At 40.2% G+C, this 18,962-nt stretch overlaps 1 protein-coding gene across 2 annotated transcripts; it reads left to right on the forward strand.

Annotated features, from left to right (window-relative positions):
* The first annotated feature begins 533 nt into the window (after window positions 1-533).
* On the forward strand, window positions 534-18,066 carry GlyRS (glycine--tRNA ligase). Of its 2 annotated transcripts, XM_076202076.1 has the most exons (16): window positions 534-823; window positions 1,914-2,000; window positions 2,962-3,085; window positions 3,253-3,428; window positions 3,651-3,791; window positions 4,491-4,605; window positions 5,595-5,701; window positions 5,915-6,040; window positions 6,471-6,563; window positions 10,433-10,699; window positions 12,379-12,613; window positions 14,456-14,649; window positions 15,027-15,175; window positions 15,298-15,419; window positions 15,742-15,932; window positions 17,498-18,066. In XM_076202076.1, the coding sequence occupies exons 1-16, from the start codon at window positions 569-571 to the stop codon at window positions 17,609-17,611; spliced, it is 2,496 nt and encodes an 831-aa protein (XP_076058191.1). In that variant the 5' UTR covers window positions 534-568; the 3' UTR covers window positions 17,612-18,066. The 2 variants fall into 2 exon arrangements, with proteins under 2 accessions (XP_076058191.1, XP_076058192.1); XM_076202077.1 differs by lacking the exon at window positions 10,433-10,699.
* Window positions 18,067-18,962: the final 896 nt, after the last annotated feature.

Consider the following 18,962-nt stretch of genomic DNA (forward strand, 5'->3'; position numbering starts at 1 on the left):
TGGCTATCTAGAAACGTCTTTTAACGTTTTTCTTTTTTGTACCGAGGCTAATTTTAGTATTATTCACTGGCTATTTGCAGTGCATATGTCGTTTAGAAAAAAACGTTGACGGAAAAACTGTATAATTCATAATTTGCCAAATCAAAAATTACACGTCAACCAATAATTTAGTGACGATTTTCATACAGTTGAGTAGTCATTGTCACCACTATGATTTCATACATTATATTTTGGATTTAATACACCCAAGTAATGAAATATTGTAATAAACGTATGTGGATAAATGTTGAAAAAATAACCAATAAACAGAAATATATTACTGTATTTAGAACACCCGGCAATCTGTTTACCAAACAAAAGTGCTAATGTCAGAAAAAAGGTACTTATTAAATGACCTATAAATGTGAAGAGGAAATATATATAACTCTTACCACATGTTTATCCTCCTATCTATTTTTGTGTTATTACAAATGTACATACATATTTAATCTCTGGCATGTTTATTAGTCAATTTTACCTAAACCCCATTTCAGAACATTCACTGATTCGTGATCTCGCGTTGCCACACATGAGTCCTTTCGCCAGGTTGTTCAGTGCAGCTAGCAGGGCAGTGAGCACTGGCGCAAAAACAAGCCCCTTCACCTTAGTCATACGAGGGTTTTGTACCACTGCCACACATTACAAGGGAAACGAACCAAAGTGGGGATCAAAAAAGTACAATAGAGAACGAAAAATTAAGTTGCAGTCTGCAACATTACTAGCAGAGATGGATCCTGAAATTGAAAAACAGCTGCTGCCCTACAGAGCTAAAGTTAAAGAACAGGTAAACATGAATATATATAAATCCCAGTTTTACTGAGCATGCCAACATAAGTTATTTCTATAAGATGTGAGACTAATTTTATTAGCACAAATTTCTTACTTGTCACAGTAGTCGTATTCAATTTACACAAACTTTTCCTACAGTTTGTATTTTGGACGTTTTTAGAACAGTTTTGGCTACATTTTAGAAGTAATGATGGTTGTTGTGGTCCTTTTCAGAATCTTCACATATCTTGATGGGAAAATGAATTGCCAGCAAATTATTTATCACCAAATAATCATATTTGATCTTACCTTCATTTGAGTATCATTATCATGTGCAGGATTGTTGGTAATTCATTTTGCCATAGTTAGCATGGAAGGAGTGGAAAAGTAAATCAGAACTGCTACCATTAGCTTATATTTAGTTTTGATAAATTCATATGACATATGATATGGGGTATGTGCATAATGGTTTAATGATTTTTCTCTTTTTGGAAGAATGCTTTCTATCTGTATATACCAGATTCAGTTTGTGAGATAGACAGTACAAGGATCATTTTCTTTTATTTTTATGATTTCTTGTTAAAGTAGTATCGTTTGTGAGATAGACAGTACAAGGATAATTTTATTTTATTTTTATGATTTCTTGTTAAGTAGTATCATCAAGGATGGGATTATTGACATACCTATTGGTGGTCCTTTAAAAGGACAGCTTAAAGAATTATCTCACTGGCACTCAAAGAGCATAAAATGCCCTCCCACTATCTCCTAGGGATTCTATTCCAGAATCAAACAATCACATTTATCAGTTCCGTCTATTTTTGCACCTAAAATATAATTTTTTTTTCTGTGTAATGGTTACGATAGGTTATGTTAGGAGCTATTGGACAAAAGTTAAATTCTAAATATCTGTTTTTACTTATCCTTTACATTATCCCAAGTAGTTCATAGGACTCAAATGCTGTGGATCAAGAACACCTGCAAGAACTCTCATAAGCTAAAATTGGAAAGCTTTTGATTCATCTGTTTTATTTCATTGTAGTTTGAAATATAGATATTATGTATCTACCATTCTCATGGTACTGAAGAGCAACTTTTATAATCACCAGGGCGACAAAGTCCGGAAGTTGAAGGAGGAAGGAGCTCCAGACATCGATGTCAAGAAGGAAGTTCTGGAACTGAAAGCCAGGAAGAAGGTAATTGATGCAATCATTTTTTGGGGGGATATAGGGAAAGGTAAAATAATAATGGAAGGGTTGATGATTGCATGTAATTGGCAGTTGCCAACAAGTCTCTCAAAAGAACCCCCATGAGGAGTTTTATTTATTTATTTTATCCATTCTCTGTGAGGGGCACTGTACTAGCCCCCTGATATGCGGGAAATTGTGACATGAAACCATATCGTCGTCGTAATTTTTTTTTTTTTTTTTTTTTTTTTTTATCTGTTGTCACATGGTGGTTCTTTATGTAAGGTTGATGATTATTATCTTTAGTATTTTGGGTATTAAGGGAATGATAAAAGAGAAACAGAAGTATAGGAAGGCTACTGAAGAGGGAGAAAAGGTGAAGCAGTGGTGGAGGAAATGATGTGAGCATATGAAGATCATTTGCCAAGAAAAAAAATCTGGAACCATACGAGTGGCACAGAATAAAGAGGATGAAAGGAAAATGCAGGGAGAGGGGTTGCAGAGGAGAGTAGATGAAAGATGGAATAGATAGGTGTTTGATGGAGAATTTTGAAAAGAATGAAAATGTCTTGGAAGGAAGTGAAAAGGAAAAGGTGTTGGTGGGATAAGTTGAGCAGAGAGGAGAATGTAAAAGGTGCAGAGAAACTCCCCCCCCCCTCAAACAAGCAAGAATCACATGGGCATGTCACTATTCAGGTCACCAAGCAGATTTAAAACAAATGCAGTATAGGTCTTACCACAGCTGCAAATTACCCCAGATGCCATCACCACACGTAAGATCCTGACAACACCTACACCTATCCTTGTCCAAACAACAGAACAACATTTCTTCCATGATTTGTGAGCTGGTCTGACAGTTGCTGTGGGTTAGTTAGAAGTCGTAGGTCTCTTACCAAAGAGATCTGAGGCAATGGATTGATTGAAAGCTTTGAAATTTATTTTATCCATGATATTCCCTTTCTGTCGATAGGAACTGGAGGACATGACCCTCAAATTGAGCCCGGCAGACACGTTTGATCGAGCGAAGATGAGCGACTTGGTCAAGAGGCGGTTTTTCTATGATAATTCCTTTGCGATATATGGAGGCATCACTGGTATGTATGCAGATGAGGTTGTATGTATATACTTCTATCCAGCTTAATATAGTGTGAGATGCATTTTTTTTATATGTCGATAGTTGCCCCGTACTGGTTGAGATATATTTGTCTATATCCTTTTGTGATGTTGTGATGTTTGATGTACTGGTACCTTTGATCATCAGGCCAGTATGATTATGGACCAATGGGATGTGACCTTGTGGACAACATGCTTGCTGAGTGGCACAAACACTTTGTCATACAAGAACGTATGCTTAAGGTCAATTGTTCCATTCTTACACCGGAAACTGTCCTGAAGGCATCAGGACATGTCGACAAGTTTGCTGATTACATGGTCAAAGTAAGTGGCATTGTCAAAAGTGTGTGTGTATATACTGTAGTTTACAACAGTAGGGGTGTTTATTCAAATTTGCTGAATGCGTGGTCAAGGTAAGCGGAGTTACCAGTAGAAAGTGTTGTGTATTAATTTTTTACAACAGTTTTTATATATATATATATATATTATATTATATTATATTATATTATTTGTCAGTTGTTTTGTAATTCTGAACTTTTTTTATAGGATGTCAAAACAGGAGAGTGCTTCCGGTTAGACCACTTGATCAAGCAGAGTTTTGAGAAGAAGATTGCGGACAAGAAGACTAAGCAGGAAGAGAAGGATGTCATGAACCATACAATTAATATTCTTGATGGCATGACTATGGTATGTCTTAAGATATTCATGGTTGATAGTGATATTTGAAAGTTAAACTTGGTGTTGCTCTATTGATTGATTGATTTATTTATTTTAATGTCATGAATTCCCCTTTATCAGGATGCTAGGATGGTGGCTTGTACAGAGGACTTAATACCTTATTTAGAAATATTTGAGTTTAGAATATTATTGGTAACTAACAGTTGTGTACTATGAGCATTGGTGATATTGTTCAGCTTGTACATGATTACAAACATTGCTTCTGACCCAGGGTAATGGGTGAGATACAGGAATATCCTGTCATCCAGGAGGAACCAAGAAAAGAGTGAGGGAGGGGTGGTGAATGGGAGTGGAGTAGGTGGGGATGAAATGGGTGGGAGTGGAATAATGTGTTTTGACTTTGGCTACCTCCCTTGTAAGGGAAAAAAGCCTTTGGTATATGTAATTAATATTTATTCATATATTATTATTTTTCTCTCCTTTTCTGTGGACATGGGAATTCTCTTGATTTGGAAAAAAAATGGGAATAGCTGGACAAGTCTCTCAAGTGTATCAAATTTACCTGTTGTTCATAAAGGATTAAATGTATATTGGATCAATCGGTCCATTGCACCAAGTCTCTCTTGATGGAGACCTACATCTCATGAGTAACAGCCAGCTACCACCAGATTGTAATTGTTTGGAGATTAATTTCTTCTTTCTTTACAGGAAGAGATGAATGACCTAGTGAAAAAATACGACATGAAGTCACCCATTACAAATAATGACCTCACAGATGCTGTTGAGTTTAACCTCATGTTTCCCATAACCATTGGACCCTCAGGTGAGTTTATGTTTGACCCAGAAGAGTTTGTATTAAGTCGCCCTCATCAGTAATCAAGGGATGAGAGATATGATGAATAGGTTTGGATAAGTGTGGGGTGGGTTTGTCTTTTGATTTTGTTAGCCCCCGTATCTAGGGGAAAATGCATTTTGATAAACATTTATGTAGGTGTGTATAGTTAGAGCATGGAAGATAAGAGAAATTTTATTTTTAAGTTATTATTATTGTATAGTGCTGTGTCTTGCTGCATTGCTTGTGACCCAGGAAGTGGGGGGGGTGAACTAAGCTAAGATGGTATCGAGGGTGGTGGATGGGAGTGGAATGGATTCTGGTTGACTTGGCTACCTACCTTTAAAGATGGATTATTTTAATTATTATTATTATTACTACAGCGATACCTTGAGTTACGAAATTAATTTGTTCTATGGCCACTGTTGTATGTCAGAAAATTGTATCACAAAACAATTATTCCCATTTAAATTAATGGAAATAGAATTAATCCATTCCAGTGATACAAAATTACCCCAAAACAAACTTAAATTACACAAAACAAGCACAGTTTATAGATAAATACAAAAGTTATAACACACACAATGATAAAATGATAACAATGATAAATGTTATTTATCATACCACGGAGACAGATGATAGCGGCAAATGTTGCTGTGGATGCTCCATGGGTGAATGGGTGTTGCTACTTGTGGTGGAGGTGGAGGTTATGGCAGTTCGAACCCTGCTACAGCGAGTTGAACCAAGGGCATGCTTCATTAAACTCCACTCTACAAAGTCCTCTAAGGGGGCAATGTGCCTCCCAATAGGGGGAGTTTGCATCCTTGAACCAAATCATTGTTGTGGTAGTTTTACCGACTGTGACCTTTATTTCTACAGATACCTTTGATGCCACACTAAGCACTCTTGTGTGGGACATTTAAGTTGTGAAAAAAATATATATACATGTATGAATTTATGTCATGTTTGATTATCCTCAGGTGCATTGAAGGGTTTCCTACGGCCGGAGACTGCACAGGGAATCTTTGTCAACTTCAAGAGACTTCTGGAGTACAACCAAGGAAAACTGCCATTTGCGTGTGCTCAGGTGAGCAGCTCTGTGTGTGTGTTTGTGGTGGAGGGTGGAGGGGAGTGGAATATATAGGAAATGGAATGGGTGGGAGTGGTTTCTATGCCTTTTTCTTTTTGGCTACCCCCCATGTAGAGGGAAAAAGCCTTTGGTATATGTATGTCTCACAAATGGAACTCATTCCTCCTCCAGTCATAATGACTCATTATGATTTATGTTATGGTTTTGCAGGTGGGCAATTCATACCGGAATGAGATCTCTCCTCGGTCAGGGCTGCTGCGTGTGCGAGAATTCACAATGGCCGAGATTGAACATTTCTGTGACCCAGAGAACAAGGATCATCCCAAATTTGCTCAGGTAAAGGTTGACAATAATCGGTGTTTAATCTCTTTGCAATACCTGGTGGGCACTTCTACTATCATTTGCTGGAACTGTACATTTTTATTGGCTAACATCAAACATTTCGAATCAATTTAATAACATCACTAAGGAAAGATTTCTTAATACTATTTTATGCCCATTGATTTCATTCTAAAAAGGTAACATCTCTCCAACATAGGCATTGAAATGAGTTTTTTTTTCAATTGAGTGATATATCCTGGATTTCATTCGGGCAAACTTAAAATGATTTTAATCAACTCAAGCACAGCATTTGGGCTTCAATTCAACAACTGTTTTAGTTTAGCAGTCAGTCTGTTGCCCCAAGTCTCTCTTGCAGAAGACACACTTTAGTTTATCTTTGTTTTAGTTGATCCTTCAGCAGGCTCTGACCAGTTGTTTGTTCTAGGTGAGCGACACTGTGATGACCCTCTACTCGGGATGTTCCCAGATGGATGGTCAGCCAGCACAGCGCATGACCATTGGAGAGGCTGTTAGAGGGGTAAGTCATGTGATTGTTTTTCTATTGAGGAATGACAGTATTGATGTCTGTTTGAAAAGTGCTATGGTACGAGAAATACAGTTAATTTAATTCTTCAGTGATACAGTAATTTACTCACTTCAGGCAAAATTATTTGTGCAGTACAAGGGCCACCCACAACTGAATTGAGTTGTCTGGTTTTATGTATATACCAGAGGGTCTTTTCACCACATAGAAAGGGAGTGGCTGGAACAAAGCATACACACTTTCCACACCCATCCAGAATTGATTCCCATCTTAGCACTTTGTGGGGGGTTCTGGGTTCTGTTGTGAACAAAAAGTTATGTAGAACAAAAGCTTGTTCTGTTTTGGGCATTCTCGATACCAGGGGAAAAATGTCATTGATGTATACATACGAGTATATACAAGACTGATCAAACTTAAGACTGGAATAAGAAGGAAAAGATGAACATGCTGCCTGGTGTTAGTGACAATTGTTATCTTGAGTTTCATTGACAGGAGAGCTGCAGCAGTGGCTGGCAGTCTATGGTCCCTCCCACAGATCTCTCTGGAAAGAAACTTTGAACTTGAGTGTTATCACTGTGGGAGTCTTTCAGTGTTACTGTCTTAAGAAAACAGTAGGAGGGGAGTTGTTTCTAGTGATTGGTTCTCCTGACGTGAAAAGATGGAAGAATGCAGTCAAAGCTGTTAGAGATCTTGGGCCAGGTCTGGAGACCAAGTGTCGGCGTTTTAGTGCTGCCCCTCCAGAACAAGGTAGAGGTTCTTGAAGATGGGGAGCAGGGAGATGATTTACTCTCATGTCCTCACAGAACCACTACATGCGCCCATTGGTGGTCTCTGCTTTTTTTATGATAAGCAATAAGGAAAGTTGTTAATAGGGAAGGATTAAATTTGGGACAATGTGACAGGGGCGATTCAGTTTAATGTTGCAGATTCCCCTGTCAGGAGGCCACAGCAGTGCCCCTTACAGAGGACTTTGTAGCATGGGATTAAATGAACCATGGTTTTGGTCCAACTCGCAGAGCTCGAACCACTGTCACCTCGACCTCTGCCGCAAGTAGCGATGCTCTAACCTGCCCAGCCAGCGAGCGACATACAAAACTACTTTCTTGTGGTATCCTCTTGGTTCGTCTTGGTGAACTCCAGTAGCTCGTAGGTAATTGGCCATCTTTGGGTCTTGGGCTCTTTTAGTGCAGTTATGTTTTTTGAGGTCCCGGGATCCTGCCATTTCCAAGAGAGATTCGACCTCACTCGGAACCCTGAACTCGAATCACCAGGTTCCGAACTCGAGTCTCCGGGTCGAGTTCCTCGAAGACAGAACCACTGTTGAAGTTACTTTTTTTTTTTTTTTTTTTTTTTTTTTTTTTTAGTGCATCAAGTTTTGCAGCTTTGTGTCTTCCAAATCTGTGTGTGTCAGAAACCTCAAAAAATTTCCAGTTTGTAGTTTTGTGCCAAAATATTAGTGTTTCTTCCACAGAGCACCATGCTTTTAGTTTTGTAAGCATTGTTCTTTGTAGCTGATAATGAGCACTTTCGTTTGTAGGTGAAGTGTTGTGCTGTGAAGATAGTCTGATGCAGTAAAGAGAGGTAGTAAAGTGAGGAGATGAGGCAGATGGTGGGACGGAAGGAGCTAGCAGAGGGCTACATAGGATCATAAGAATGGTGGAGACTGCAAGAGACCCTAATGCCTACACTAGGCAGTTCTGTGTCCCATACCACCTGTCTTCCCTATCCATAAAGTTAATTCTTCTCTTAAAATGACCAATTATTTCTGTGTTCACTACCTTGTTACAAAGTCTCTTCTATTCAAAAACTTCTCAGTTGGTAAACCAGTTCTTGTCTATTTCATTCTTAAACTTAAAATTGTCCAGTTGATGAAAGAATAACGAGATGGTTTGGGTATATAGAAAGAATGAATGAAGAACGAGTAGCAAAGATTTAGGAAGTCAGAAGTGAATTTGAAGGGAAAAGAAAGGCTGAGATTGTGATGGATGGATGGGGTAAAGGGGACCTTAGGGATAAGGAGAATGCCTGTGGAGCAGGGAAGGGAGTGGGGAAGAGATAGGTGTGAGTGGAAAGTAATTGTGAAGAGATGGTAAATTGTTTTGTCCTGAAGGGATTTCTTCTTGTCTCCTCAATAAATCCTTGAGTAGATGAGGGAGGAGTGTTGCCATATAATGAAACATTGGATTGGGACCAACTTCGACTGTTGGTCCCAGCTGTGGAGGTGTTGCAAGATGACTGAAAGAGAGTCAACCCCTTTAGATGTCTAGCATGCACATGTGCACGCTTGCATATGGAGTGAGAAGCAACTCCATGTCTCCAGACAACGCCGAATGGATTCTCTATTGTGCAGGGATTTTTTAATCCACCAAGGCATTTACTTGCTTCTCTCAATCTACATTCTACCTCCACTCCTCCCTTTCCTGCCACATTCTCACCCAAGTATCTAAAATTATCCACTTCCTCCAGTCTTTCTCCCTTAAGACTCACTTCCAGTCAGCTGCCACTTTCACCCCTTGTGCATCTCATCACCTTACTTTTACCCACATTTATCTTCAACTTCCTTCTTTCACACACTTTTCCAAACTGTCACTAACTTCCAAAACCCCTCCTCTGATCCTGCTACAAGCACAGTGTCGTCAGCAAATAGCTGGCTTATCTCCCACTTTTCTCCATTTTCTTTAACCATCTTCAATCCCTGACCCACCACCCTTGCATTTACCTCTTACACCACCCCATCCATGTATAAATTGAACAGCCAAGATGACCTAACACATCCCTGATGAAGTCCCACCTTTACCTGTAACCACTCACTCTCTCCATTTCTAATCCTGACATATACTCCACTACTCTTGTAAAAACTCTTGACAGCTCCTAAAAACTTTCCTCCTATCCCATATATCTGCAATATCTCCCACAGTGACTTCCTGTCTACCCTGTCATAAGCCATTTCCAAATCCATGAGACCAAAAAAACATCCTTACCTTTTCCTATAGCTTTCTCACATATCTGTCTTACCACAAAAATCTGATCTATGCAACCTCTAGATTCTTATGTAGATATATTCCATGCTTGGATACTGAAAGTCCAGATGCAGTCCATGCATTGTACAAGTAGATTAAGGAAATAATGTATGATATGGCAACAGCCTACTTGTACCTGTATAAATCTGGCAACCCCCTGATTCTTCCTCGGTGGTTGCTTTTTATTTGTAAGCCAGAGAAGACTGAAATGTTAGAGTGAAGACAACCTCTCTGAGTTGATCTCACCAAACCATATAAATGTAGACAAATCAGCAGAGGTGTTATGTCTTGCTGTAGGGATGACCCCTCATCCACAAAGAGCTAAGATAAAAGGAACAGCAAATGGGCGTTGGATGGGTGAAGGGTGAATGTATGTGGGTTAGGTCACCCCCATTACAAGTGAGAAGGGGCCTTTTGGTATATGTTATAGTGATGCACTCAGTATACAGCATTCTAGAGAAGACAGATTTATTTCAGTGTATTGGATGCCACCAGAGCTATTAGGTTAAGACTGGTTTGGCTAATCCTGGACAATTTTATTCTGTATTAGGTGAGGGTTCTTGAACAACGGGGAATTTTAGGGTTTCAAGATGGATGGGGGGACTTGGACTACAGATTTTTATACTTGTTAGAATCTCTTATCTCACTCCCACTCTCTATGTATTCATGTGTGTTCTTGTATCCCTCTCAGTGGATAAAAAAGTGTGGGAGTGGGGGAGACTGTGGACAGGGCACGTATAGATTACTTTAGACTGAACATACGTAACTGAAGAAAAAAGGTTGTTTACTTGTGTGAATGGAGATATCTGGGGGTGTTTGAGACCTCACAGTTGTTTTCTTCAGTATGGTGTCAGGAGTCTCGGGTTACTGAGGACCCCCAGTGACCTGGATGCTCTGAACCTCCTCCTCCAAGAACGAAGCTACATCCACGGGTCGGTTCTCAGCCAGGATGACTTCACTGTCTTCAGGGCATTGAAGGGTCCTCCTTCGTCCTTTTTGCCCCATGCGTTGCGGTGGTACAACCACATAGGTTCCTACACGGAAGAGGAGAGGAAGGCTGTACCTGGGGAGAGCAGAACTCTAGTGGAGCTTACAGGCGGCCGAACTAAGGTGGAGGAGGGTCTTGCATTTTGTTTAGTTGAACCCCTTCAGTCAAGGAGTTGCCCCATGACTGAATCGGTGTGAAATGTTATGTAATGAACTTTTAAGTGATGTACAGTACCCATCAGTCAAAGGGAATTTAGATAGTTTTAACATCTTCAGTCGTGGGGTGACCCCATAGCTGAATTGTCTGGCATGAATCGGAACTAGATGTAAAAATTGTGCCTGAAGTTGAAAAGGTCTTTGGGGTTGCTGTTGCACATTTAACTTTAAAACAGTGACTGTCAGGGAGTTTAACTCACCCATTTTTTTGTATGTGAAGGGTTGATGCATGCCTATGTTTTATGTAAATAAAAAAAGACCTCATTGGATAGGGAGAACGGGGTTTTGGAGGCACAGAAAATGTCTGTTTAGCAGGGAAGGAGTGCGAGAGATAGGAGTGATTGGATAAAGGGATGATGCAGCCCAAAAAGTATATTGTTCTCATTGGTTCCATAAAGTATCTTGTATGGACGAGGAAGGGTGGGGGGGCCACCATATAATGAAGCACCCAGTGGTAAACAAGCTCAGGGTCTTGGGCCATGCAGTGGAAGTGTTTTCTTGTTGCACTGCCTCAGACCTGAGCTATGTGACAGGAGACAGGGATGGCCCTTCATCCACAAAATGCTGAGATGGGAGAGGTCATTGAATGGACTTTAACTTGTATAAAACACGTGTTTGCATTGATTCAGCCACCCGTTATAAGGAGGAAGGGGTTTTTGGTAGATACTATATGTAATATATAAATTTTGCACTACATTGTACCATAAACAACACATTCATTATCTTGATTTATTTCATGAGCCAAAAGATTTTTGGCTTGAATTGTTGGTACTGCCTATCTGCAGTTATTCACTGTGTGTGTTGTTGTATTGTCTCTGACTCAGGGAAAGCAATTGAGTGTTTAGTAGGTGTGGGATGGGGGAATGCCTTGTCTGGTCACCTCCCTTATAAGCAGGTTGAAGTGGCCTTTTGGTATATATTATATATGTGAGGGGCACCATCTTTGTCTCCTAATAGGGGGAGTTTGTGAAATTAAACTAAATCATGTTTGATTGTATATATTCACTACTTTGTGTTAACACTGAAATTGCACATTGATACTCCAGCACTTTAAATGTGGGCTCTTTATGCTTGTTAACATATGTTTGTCATACATCAGCGATATATCTCCATAGAGCCTGTAACCCTAATGCCAAACATGTCTTGTTAGATTCACCTTAGATTTTAAATGTCAACAAATATGCCCACACCAATCATAACAGCCCAAACCACCCTTTCCATGAAAATCCCTTCTAAGACTGGTGAAGAGCTTTGAGGCTTTTTATAGGATGGAAACAAAATTCCAGCATTACTGTTATGATTTCACCTCTGAAACCTTTTCATAAGTAAATACTGCTGTGACCGTGCTTCGTATCTGGTTTCTGGTAGAAGAACTCTTGATATCTCAACTTATGTTTCTCAATCTGTATTGTTTTTGAGAATCTAAAGCTTTGTTTAATACCTGGCATCCTATGACCAGCTTCTGCCATATAATTTTATTTTTTTTTCCTGTTTTTAAAGATTGATTTAAGATTGCCTTAGTATTCACATTTTAACAATAATGTAGTGCATAAATGAAGTTGACTCCATTTTCTTCCTTTTTACAGGGTTTGGTGGCCAATGAAACCCTGGGGTATTACATGGCAAGAATTCAACAGTACCTGCTTAAGATTGGCATCAACTTCAAGAAGTTGAGGTTCCGTCAGCATCTTAGTAATGAGATGGCTCATTATGCCTGTGATTGCTGGGATGCAGAGTGCCTTACCTCGTACGGCTGGATCGAGTGTGTTGGCTGTGCCGATCGGAGTGCTTATGATCTAACCCAGCACACCAAGGGGTCAAGTAAGGATAGCAATGTGGTTTTTACATACATATACCAAAGGCTTTTTCCCCCCTACATGGGGGGGTAGCCAAAAAGAAAAAGGGCATAGAAACCACTCCCACCCATTCCATTTTCTATATATTCCACTCCTCTCCACCCTCCTCCCATCTTGTTTTTGAGTAATGAAAAGTTTTGGGGAATGTTAGTTTATTGACTACCCCTAAAACCTCAATGTGAGTAGATGTACTCTTTGGCAGCTGTGCATGTTGTTGTTGTTGTTGTTGTCGTTCCCTAGACTGTCTGTCCGAGCAGTCCCGTCTCCCCAAGGAAGGCCACAGCCGAGACTGGGTTTTCCCACAAATCCTTTATAGAGTGTATGTTGTGTTGTTTGCGTGCATGATTGTGTATAATGCAGTCTTCCATTATGTGTTGTATGGTATGGGGTGAAGTGTTACATCCTGGGCAGCTGTTCACAACACGGTCGTCCAGCCTCCTCTGGTAGCTTAGAAGTGCTGGGTGGTGACCGCATCGCAGTCTGGCCAAGTGGACTCTGTCCTTACGTGGGAGAGAGGATTCAGAAGGGTGGATATCAGGGGGTCTGGCATGCAGCAGTGTGTTGTCTTTCAGTGTGTTAATGGAGCGGTGAGTGATATGATTATGAATATGTTTCCGGAGGCTGGTATTTGGTGGTTGTGGAGGAAGAGAAGAGAGTATCTTTGTGTAATAAAGGTCTTTGGGTGTAGTTTTAATGTTTCTTGGTGTGTGTGGGTGTTCTGCTATGTAGTGTAACGGGTGTGATGTGTTTGTGGTGGCTGCAGCAAGTGTTTGTGTGCCTCTCATGTCGAGGTGTTCCTTGACTTTGAGGACTTTTGTTTCATGGTGTAAATGGTCTGTAGGTGATGTATTTGTGCAGCCTGTAATTGTTTTTAGGGCTTTGTTTTGTATGATTTGAAGGGTGTTGTGGTGTGTCTCACTGAGATTAGGAGCCCATGCAGGACTCGCATAATTCATCACTGAGCGTATACATTGTTTGTATATTGTTATATTAGTTTCTTTGTTTTGTCCAAATGTTGTTCCAGTGATTGACTTAAGTGCGTTAAGTCTAGGTGTGCATTTGTTTTTTATGTTTGTGAGGTGTTGTTTGAAAGACATGGATGTATCGTATGTTACACCAAGAATTTTCGGTGTGTTTGTGTGTGGTATTAGAGTGTTGTTGATGTAGAGATGAGGTATGTATTTGTGTTCTTTTGTCCAGTTGGTGAGAAGTGTTGCTGTAGATTTGGTTGGAGCTATTTTGAGTCTGTTTGTGATGAACCATGTGTTGAGTGTGTCAAGGTAAGGCTGGATTATTTCTGCGCATGTTGATCTCAGGGGCTTTGTATGCTTTGTAAAGAACAGGACCTTATCATGTTCAAGGTGGGGTGCAGTCACCAGCTGTCAGCTCTCCTGGTATTAAATAATGGAAACATTGATCGAGAGAGATCTTAGGTATAGACGGAGTGCCAGCCTGTTGGGGCCACACCTCCAGGTGATGGATTAACAGGCTTTAAAGATAGACGTCAGAGAGATGATCCTGATATATGTTTTGTAGGACCACATCATGTAAGTGGCCATCAGTGGTCAAGGTATGGGTGGCCCAGGGTCCTCCCTGTAGATCAAGGGGTCACCAAACTACAGACCATGGGCTGAATCCAGGGGATGGGGGGAGAAAAAAAAGGTGGAATATTCATTGTATAAATAAACAATATGGTTTTGTGGCGTATGACATTTTCTCAGTTATCTGGCCTGCTGTGAAAAAAGTTTGGCGACTCCTGCTGTAGATCTAAAGAATCAAATGACTGAGTACCATCTTCCTTCAACAGGTACAAAGCTATGTGTGGAGCGTCCACTGAAGGAACCTCGGATGGTGGACCAGGTGACGCCTCAGCCTGACAAAGGTAGCATTGGTAAAACTTTCAAGAAAGATGCAAAGGTTATTCAGGAAGCTTTGGCTGCCATGAGTAGTGAGGAGGTCTTGGCCATGGACCAGAAACTGAATCAAGATGGAGAGTTCAAGGTGGGTGTTGATGATGCATCTATCATAACAGTGATTTAGTGCTAGAAGTACATTGGACTACAATTTACTTTACATGGATGGTGATACTGTAGTTTGTATCTACGTTTCTTCCCAGAACCCATAGAAAAATAAACACAAAATACATACATATACCATTTTTCCTCCTTACATGGGAGGTAGCCTAAGTCAAAGGCGTAAATCCTTTCCCACCCATTTTATCCCCACATACTCCACTCCCATCCACCACCCCTCCCTCCCTTCTCAACCCCTCCTGGATGAAAATAGAATAAAAATAAGATTAAAATGGATAAATATTAACAAAGACAAAAAATTCTTTAAATTCGACTGATTTGCATACATTTTTACCACCAACGCAGGTTGCAGGCTTCACACTAACTCGTGCAATGGTGCCATCCGTAAAGAGGGAACAGAAGAAGGTGCACGTAGAGGAAGTGATCCCCAGTGTAATCGAGCCCTCCTTTGGGGTTGGTCGTGTTTTCTATTCCCTTTTGGAACATTCCTTCAGGTAGGTCAAAGCAGGAATTGTATGGATATCCATTATATAAAGATTGATAATTTATTTGTATTTGTACATGCATTATTAATGTGTATTTTAGTTATGAATACTCTCCACGTATTTGTACATAGGATGCGAGAAGGTGATGAAAAACGGACCTATTTCTCATTGCCACCTTTGGTGTCGCCAATCAAAGTGTCCGTTTTGCCACTCTCCAGTAACCAGGAATTCATACCATTCACTCAACACCTAGGTGAGTCAAGGTAGTGTTTACATGAAGAGCAGTGCAGACAAAAGCTGAAACATAATTCCATGGCGGTTAATTGGCATAAATATGTAGGCAATACAGGAGTTTGGTGGTATATATTTACTTAGTTGTAGTGCATAGTGTCAGAGCTGTGATTATGGGGTTCTTTTAAGCCAACTCGTTCCATAAATGTATGCATCTGTGTAGAAAGTAATCTTCCAATTATCTTTCAGACAATCTTACAGGATACAAGTAAAAAAAAGAAAAAGAAAAGATAAAAGTAAAGTAATGATATAACAATATTTATTTCATGATTTTGTTTTTTCAGCCAATGCCTTAACAGAACTGAATCTCTTAGTCCGTGTTGACGATTCGACTGGTTCCATCGGCCGACGATACGCTAGGACAGATGAGATTGCCATTCCCTTTGGCGTCACTATTGATTTTGACACTGTCAATAATAAACCTCATACTGTCACTCTTCGAGAGCGGGACTCAACTGATCAAGTGCGAATATCGGTAAGTTTTGATGATTACATAGGTAAATAGTGATTAACATTTTGTACGGTATATAGAATTTTACTTGTTGAGTATAGATTATTTGATTGGAGGGAAGTAATTAATGAAGTCCCACAGGCAGTGGCATCATTAATGTTCTTATCATATGTTAATGACATGATAAATTGAACAAATAGTTAAAGCTATTTATTTGCTGATGATGCTTTAATATGAACAGAGGAACTAAGGTTAATCCATTAGTGCTCATCACCACTTTGATTGATTTATGAAATTTTTGGCTTGAAGGCCAAGCGCTGGAGCCGGTAGGCCATTCAGCGCATCCATCACTACTTAGACAGGTCATATTCAAGTAAACACTTGGTGATTTTATTCATCGCAGAAGAAGCCCCATAAGAGAAACCATATACATACATATACCAAGGGCTTTCCCCCGTTATAAGGGAGGTAGCCAAAGTCAAAGGCATAAATCCCTCCCACCCATTTCATCCCCCCTCCCTCTCCTCTTGGCTCCTCCCGGATGACAGGTCATCCCTGCACCTCACCCACTGCTCCAAGTCAGAAGCAATACAGCAAGACATGTTTAATCAATGACCCCTCCCCTCGTAAAGAAAAAGAGGTGGGGAGAAATTCCTTTAGGGTGTTTCAAAATATCATTCACACATACCCCTCCCCCCATCTATTCCCTTCCATGCATCACAGCATCATCCATACACAACCATTCTCCACTCACCCCTATCTTCTGTCTCCTCCCTTCCTTCCTCAACAGACATTCTCCACTTTCCCAATCCCCATTTTACCCCATCCATCCATCTCATCCTTGGTCACCCCCTCCACCTGCCTTTCACATTTTTTTTTTCTCTCCCATGTGTCCAAACCATCCCAATAATCTTTTGTCAACCTATCTCTCGATTCTCTTTTCACCCTTGTTCTCCTCATTTCTCACTCTATCCAGCCTATTCCCTGTATAGATTGTTGAATAATTTCAAATGAATACTTAGGTGATTTTGCTGTGGGTGTACTGTGTCTTGCTACATTGCCTCGGACCCAGGGCAGTGGGCAAGATGCAGGGATGACCTGTTATCCAGGAGGAACTAAGGTGAGAGGGAGGAAAGGGTGGTGGAGGATAGTGGAATGGTGGGAGTAGGAATACACCTTTGACTTGGCTACCTTCCATGTAAAGGGGAAAAAGTTCTTGGGATATTGATAGACTTAGATATTTTAATATATTTATATTAAAAAAATAAATAAAATAGAAATAAAGGAGGGGGGGGGCAGCAGGTTGAACCCTTCCACAACAAATTGGACCAAGGAAATGGTTCATTAAGTTTCATTTTACAAAGTACTGTAAAGGGGTACCATCCTTGGTGCAGTTTCTCAACATTAAACCAAAAACTTAAGATATACCTATAACTCTCATAGCCTATAATTGAATATGTAAAATGTCCTCTGTTAGGCATAAATTGTTCAATATATGCCTGTGTGTAATTCATCAATTGCTCACTGGATGTTGGGTTTACTGCCATCCTAAAATAATCCTCATTAATGTGTACCCTTGTTTTCTTTAGATGGATGTCGTTCCTGAAACAGTCAGCAAGTTGGCAAATGGTAAATTAACTTGGGAGGAAGTAAAAGAAAAATGGCCCAAATTTACAGGCCAAGAAACAACGTCCGAAAGCTAACTTGGGCCCATACAAGAAACTGTACTGAGCACGTCACATCAGGGAAGAAGAGCATTTCAAAATTTATGCAAACCACCATGTAGTCGAATTCTCAGCACCAGAATTATGTGGTTTTAGAATTATTTAAATTGTTTAAAGAAAATATTATATATTTTTGTAAACACTGCAGGAGTCTCAATTCGTGTAAAAAGGAATTTCTTCAGGAATCTTGTTGAGCATTGAAATGGTATTAAGCAAAATTCCCAGGCCTGACAATTATTATCCATATTTCTCCAAAGCATATTGCAGCTAATCAATTTCATCTTACAGTTGTTCTTTTTTAACATGACAAAGAAAATGTCTAGCAAGGTGAAGGGGCTTGTTAGATGATGTTGTACCCCCATATTGTTTGCCTTCTTCCCTGGCATTGTTCTTGTTGATTTTTCTTAAAAACATAAATTTTGACATTTGACACACCTTGGTTTTTCTTTACCCACTGTTTTAGAAATAGTTGGCTCCTCTCCATGATGTGTAATTGGGAGAGTGCTGTTCTCGCATCCACTTAATTGTGGGCTTGAATCCCACACTTCTCTGTGGCTCTTAGCAATGGTTGTTACCTGTAGTATGCAGGACTTATGATCTTAGGGGCCCACAAATGAAGCTTCACAATGGACAGATTTTATTATTTGAAAGACTTCACTGCATTTAGTGATTTGTTCCATTAAAGTTACAAGATTGAAGTGAATAAAAGCGTGATTCAAATGTTACCATGCTTAGTTGGTGGCATTAGCTATGTACAATGGGAGATATTAGATTGTAGATTGCAGTCACTCCCAATCCAGGATATAAGTTCATATATAACCCAGTGATCTGTAAATACAGGTATTTGTTATGAATGAATCAATAAAACTAGTAAGACTTGAAGATAAATTTGTGAAGATTGGGTAATGATAGAAACGTACATACATACATACATATACCAAGGCTTTTTCCCCCTTCCAAGGGAGGTAGCCAAAAAAGGGAAAGGCACAAAAACACTCCCACCCATTTCATCCCTAAATACACTCCACACCCCTCCCACCCTTCCTCTCATCTGAGCACCTCCTGGATGACGGGTCATCCCTGCACCCTGCCCACCGCCCTGGGTCAGAAGCAGTGTCGCAAGACACAGTACATCCACAGCGAGGCCGCTTCATTTAATCGGCGACCCCCCCTCTCCGTCCCCCTTTGCATATAAGGCGAGGACGGGGAGAAATCCCTTCGGGCTGCGTCAAAATTTACTCACACATACTACCCCGCCCATTCCTCCTCATGCAGTCACAACATCATCCATATACAACCATTCTCCACTCACCTCTGTCTTCCGTCCTCT

Source organism: Oratosquilla oratoria, chromosome 18 (genome assembly GCF_046742065.1).
Source record: "Oratosquilla oratoria isolate Oo_2021 chromosome 18, ASM4674206v1, whole genome shotgun sequence".
Taxonomy (NCBI): domain Eukaryota; kingdom Metazoa; phylum Arthropoda; class Malacostraca; order Stomatopoda; family Squillidae; genus Oratosquilla; species Oratosquilla oratoria.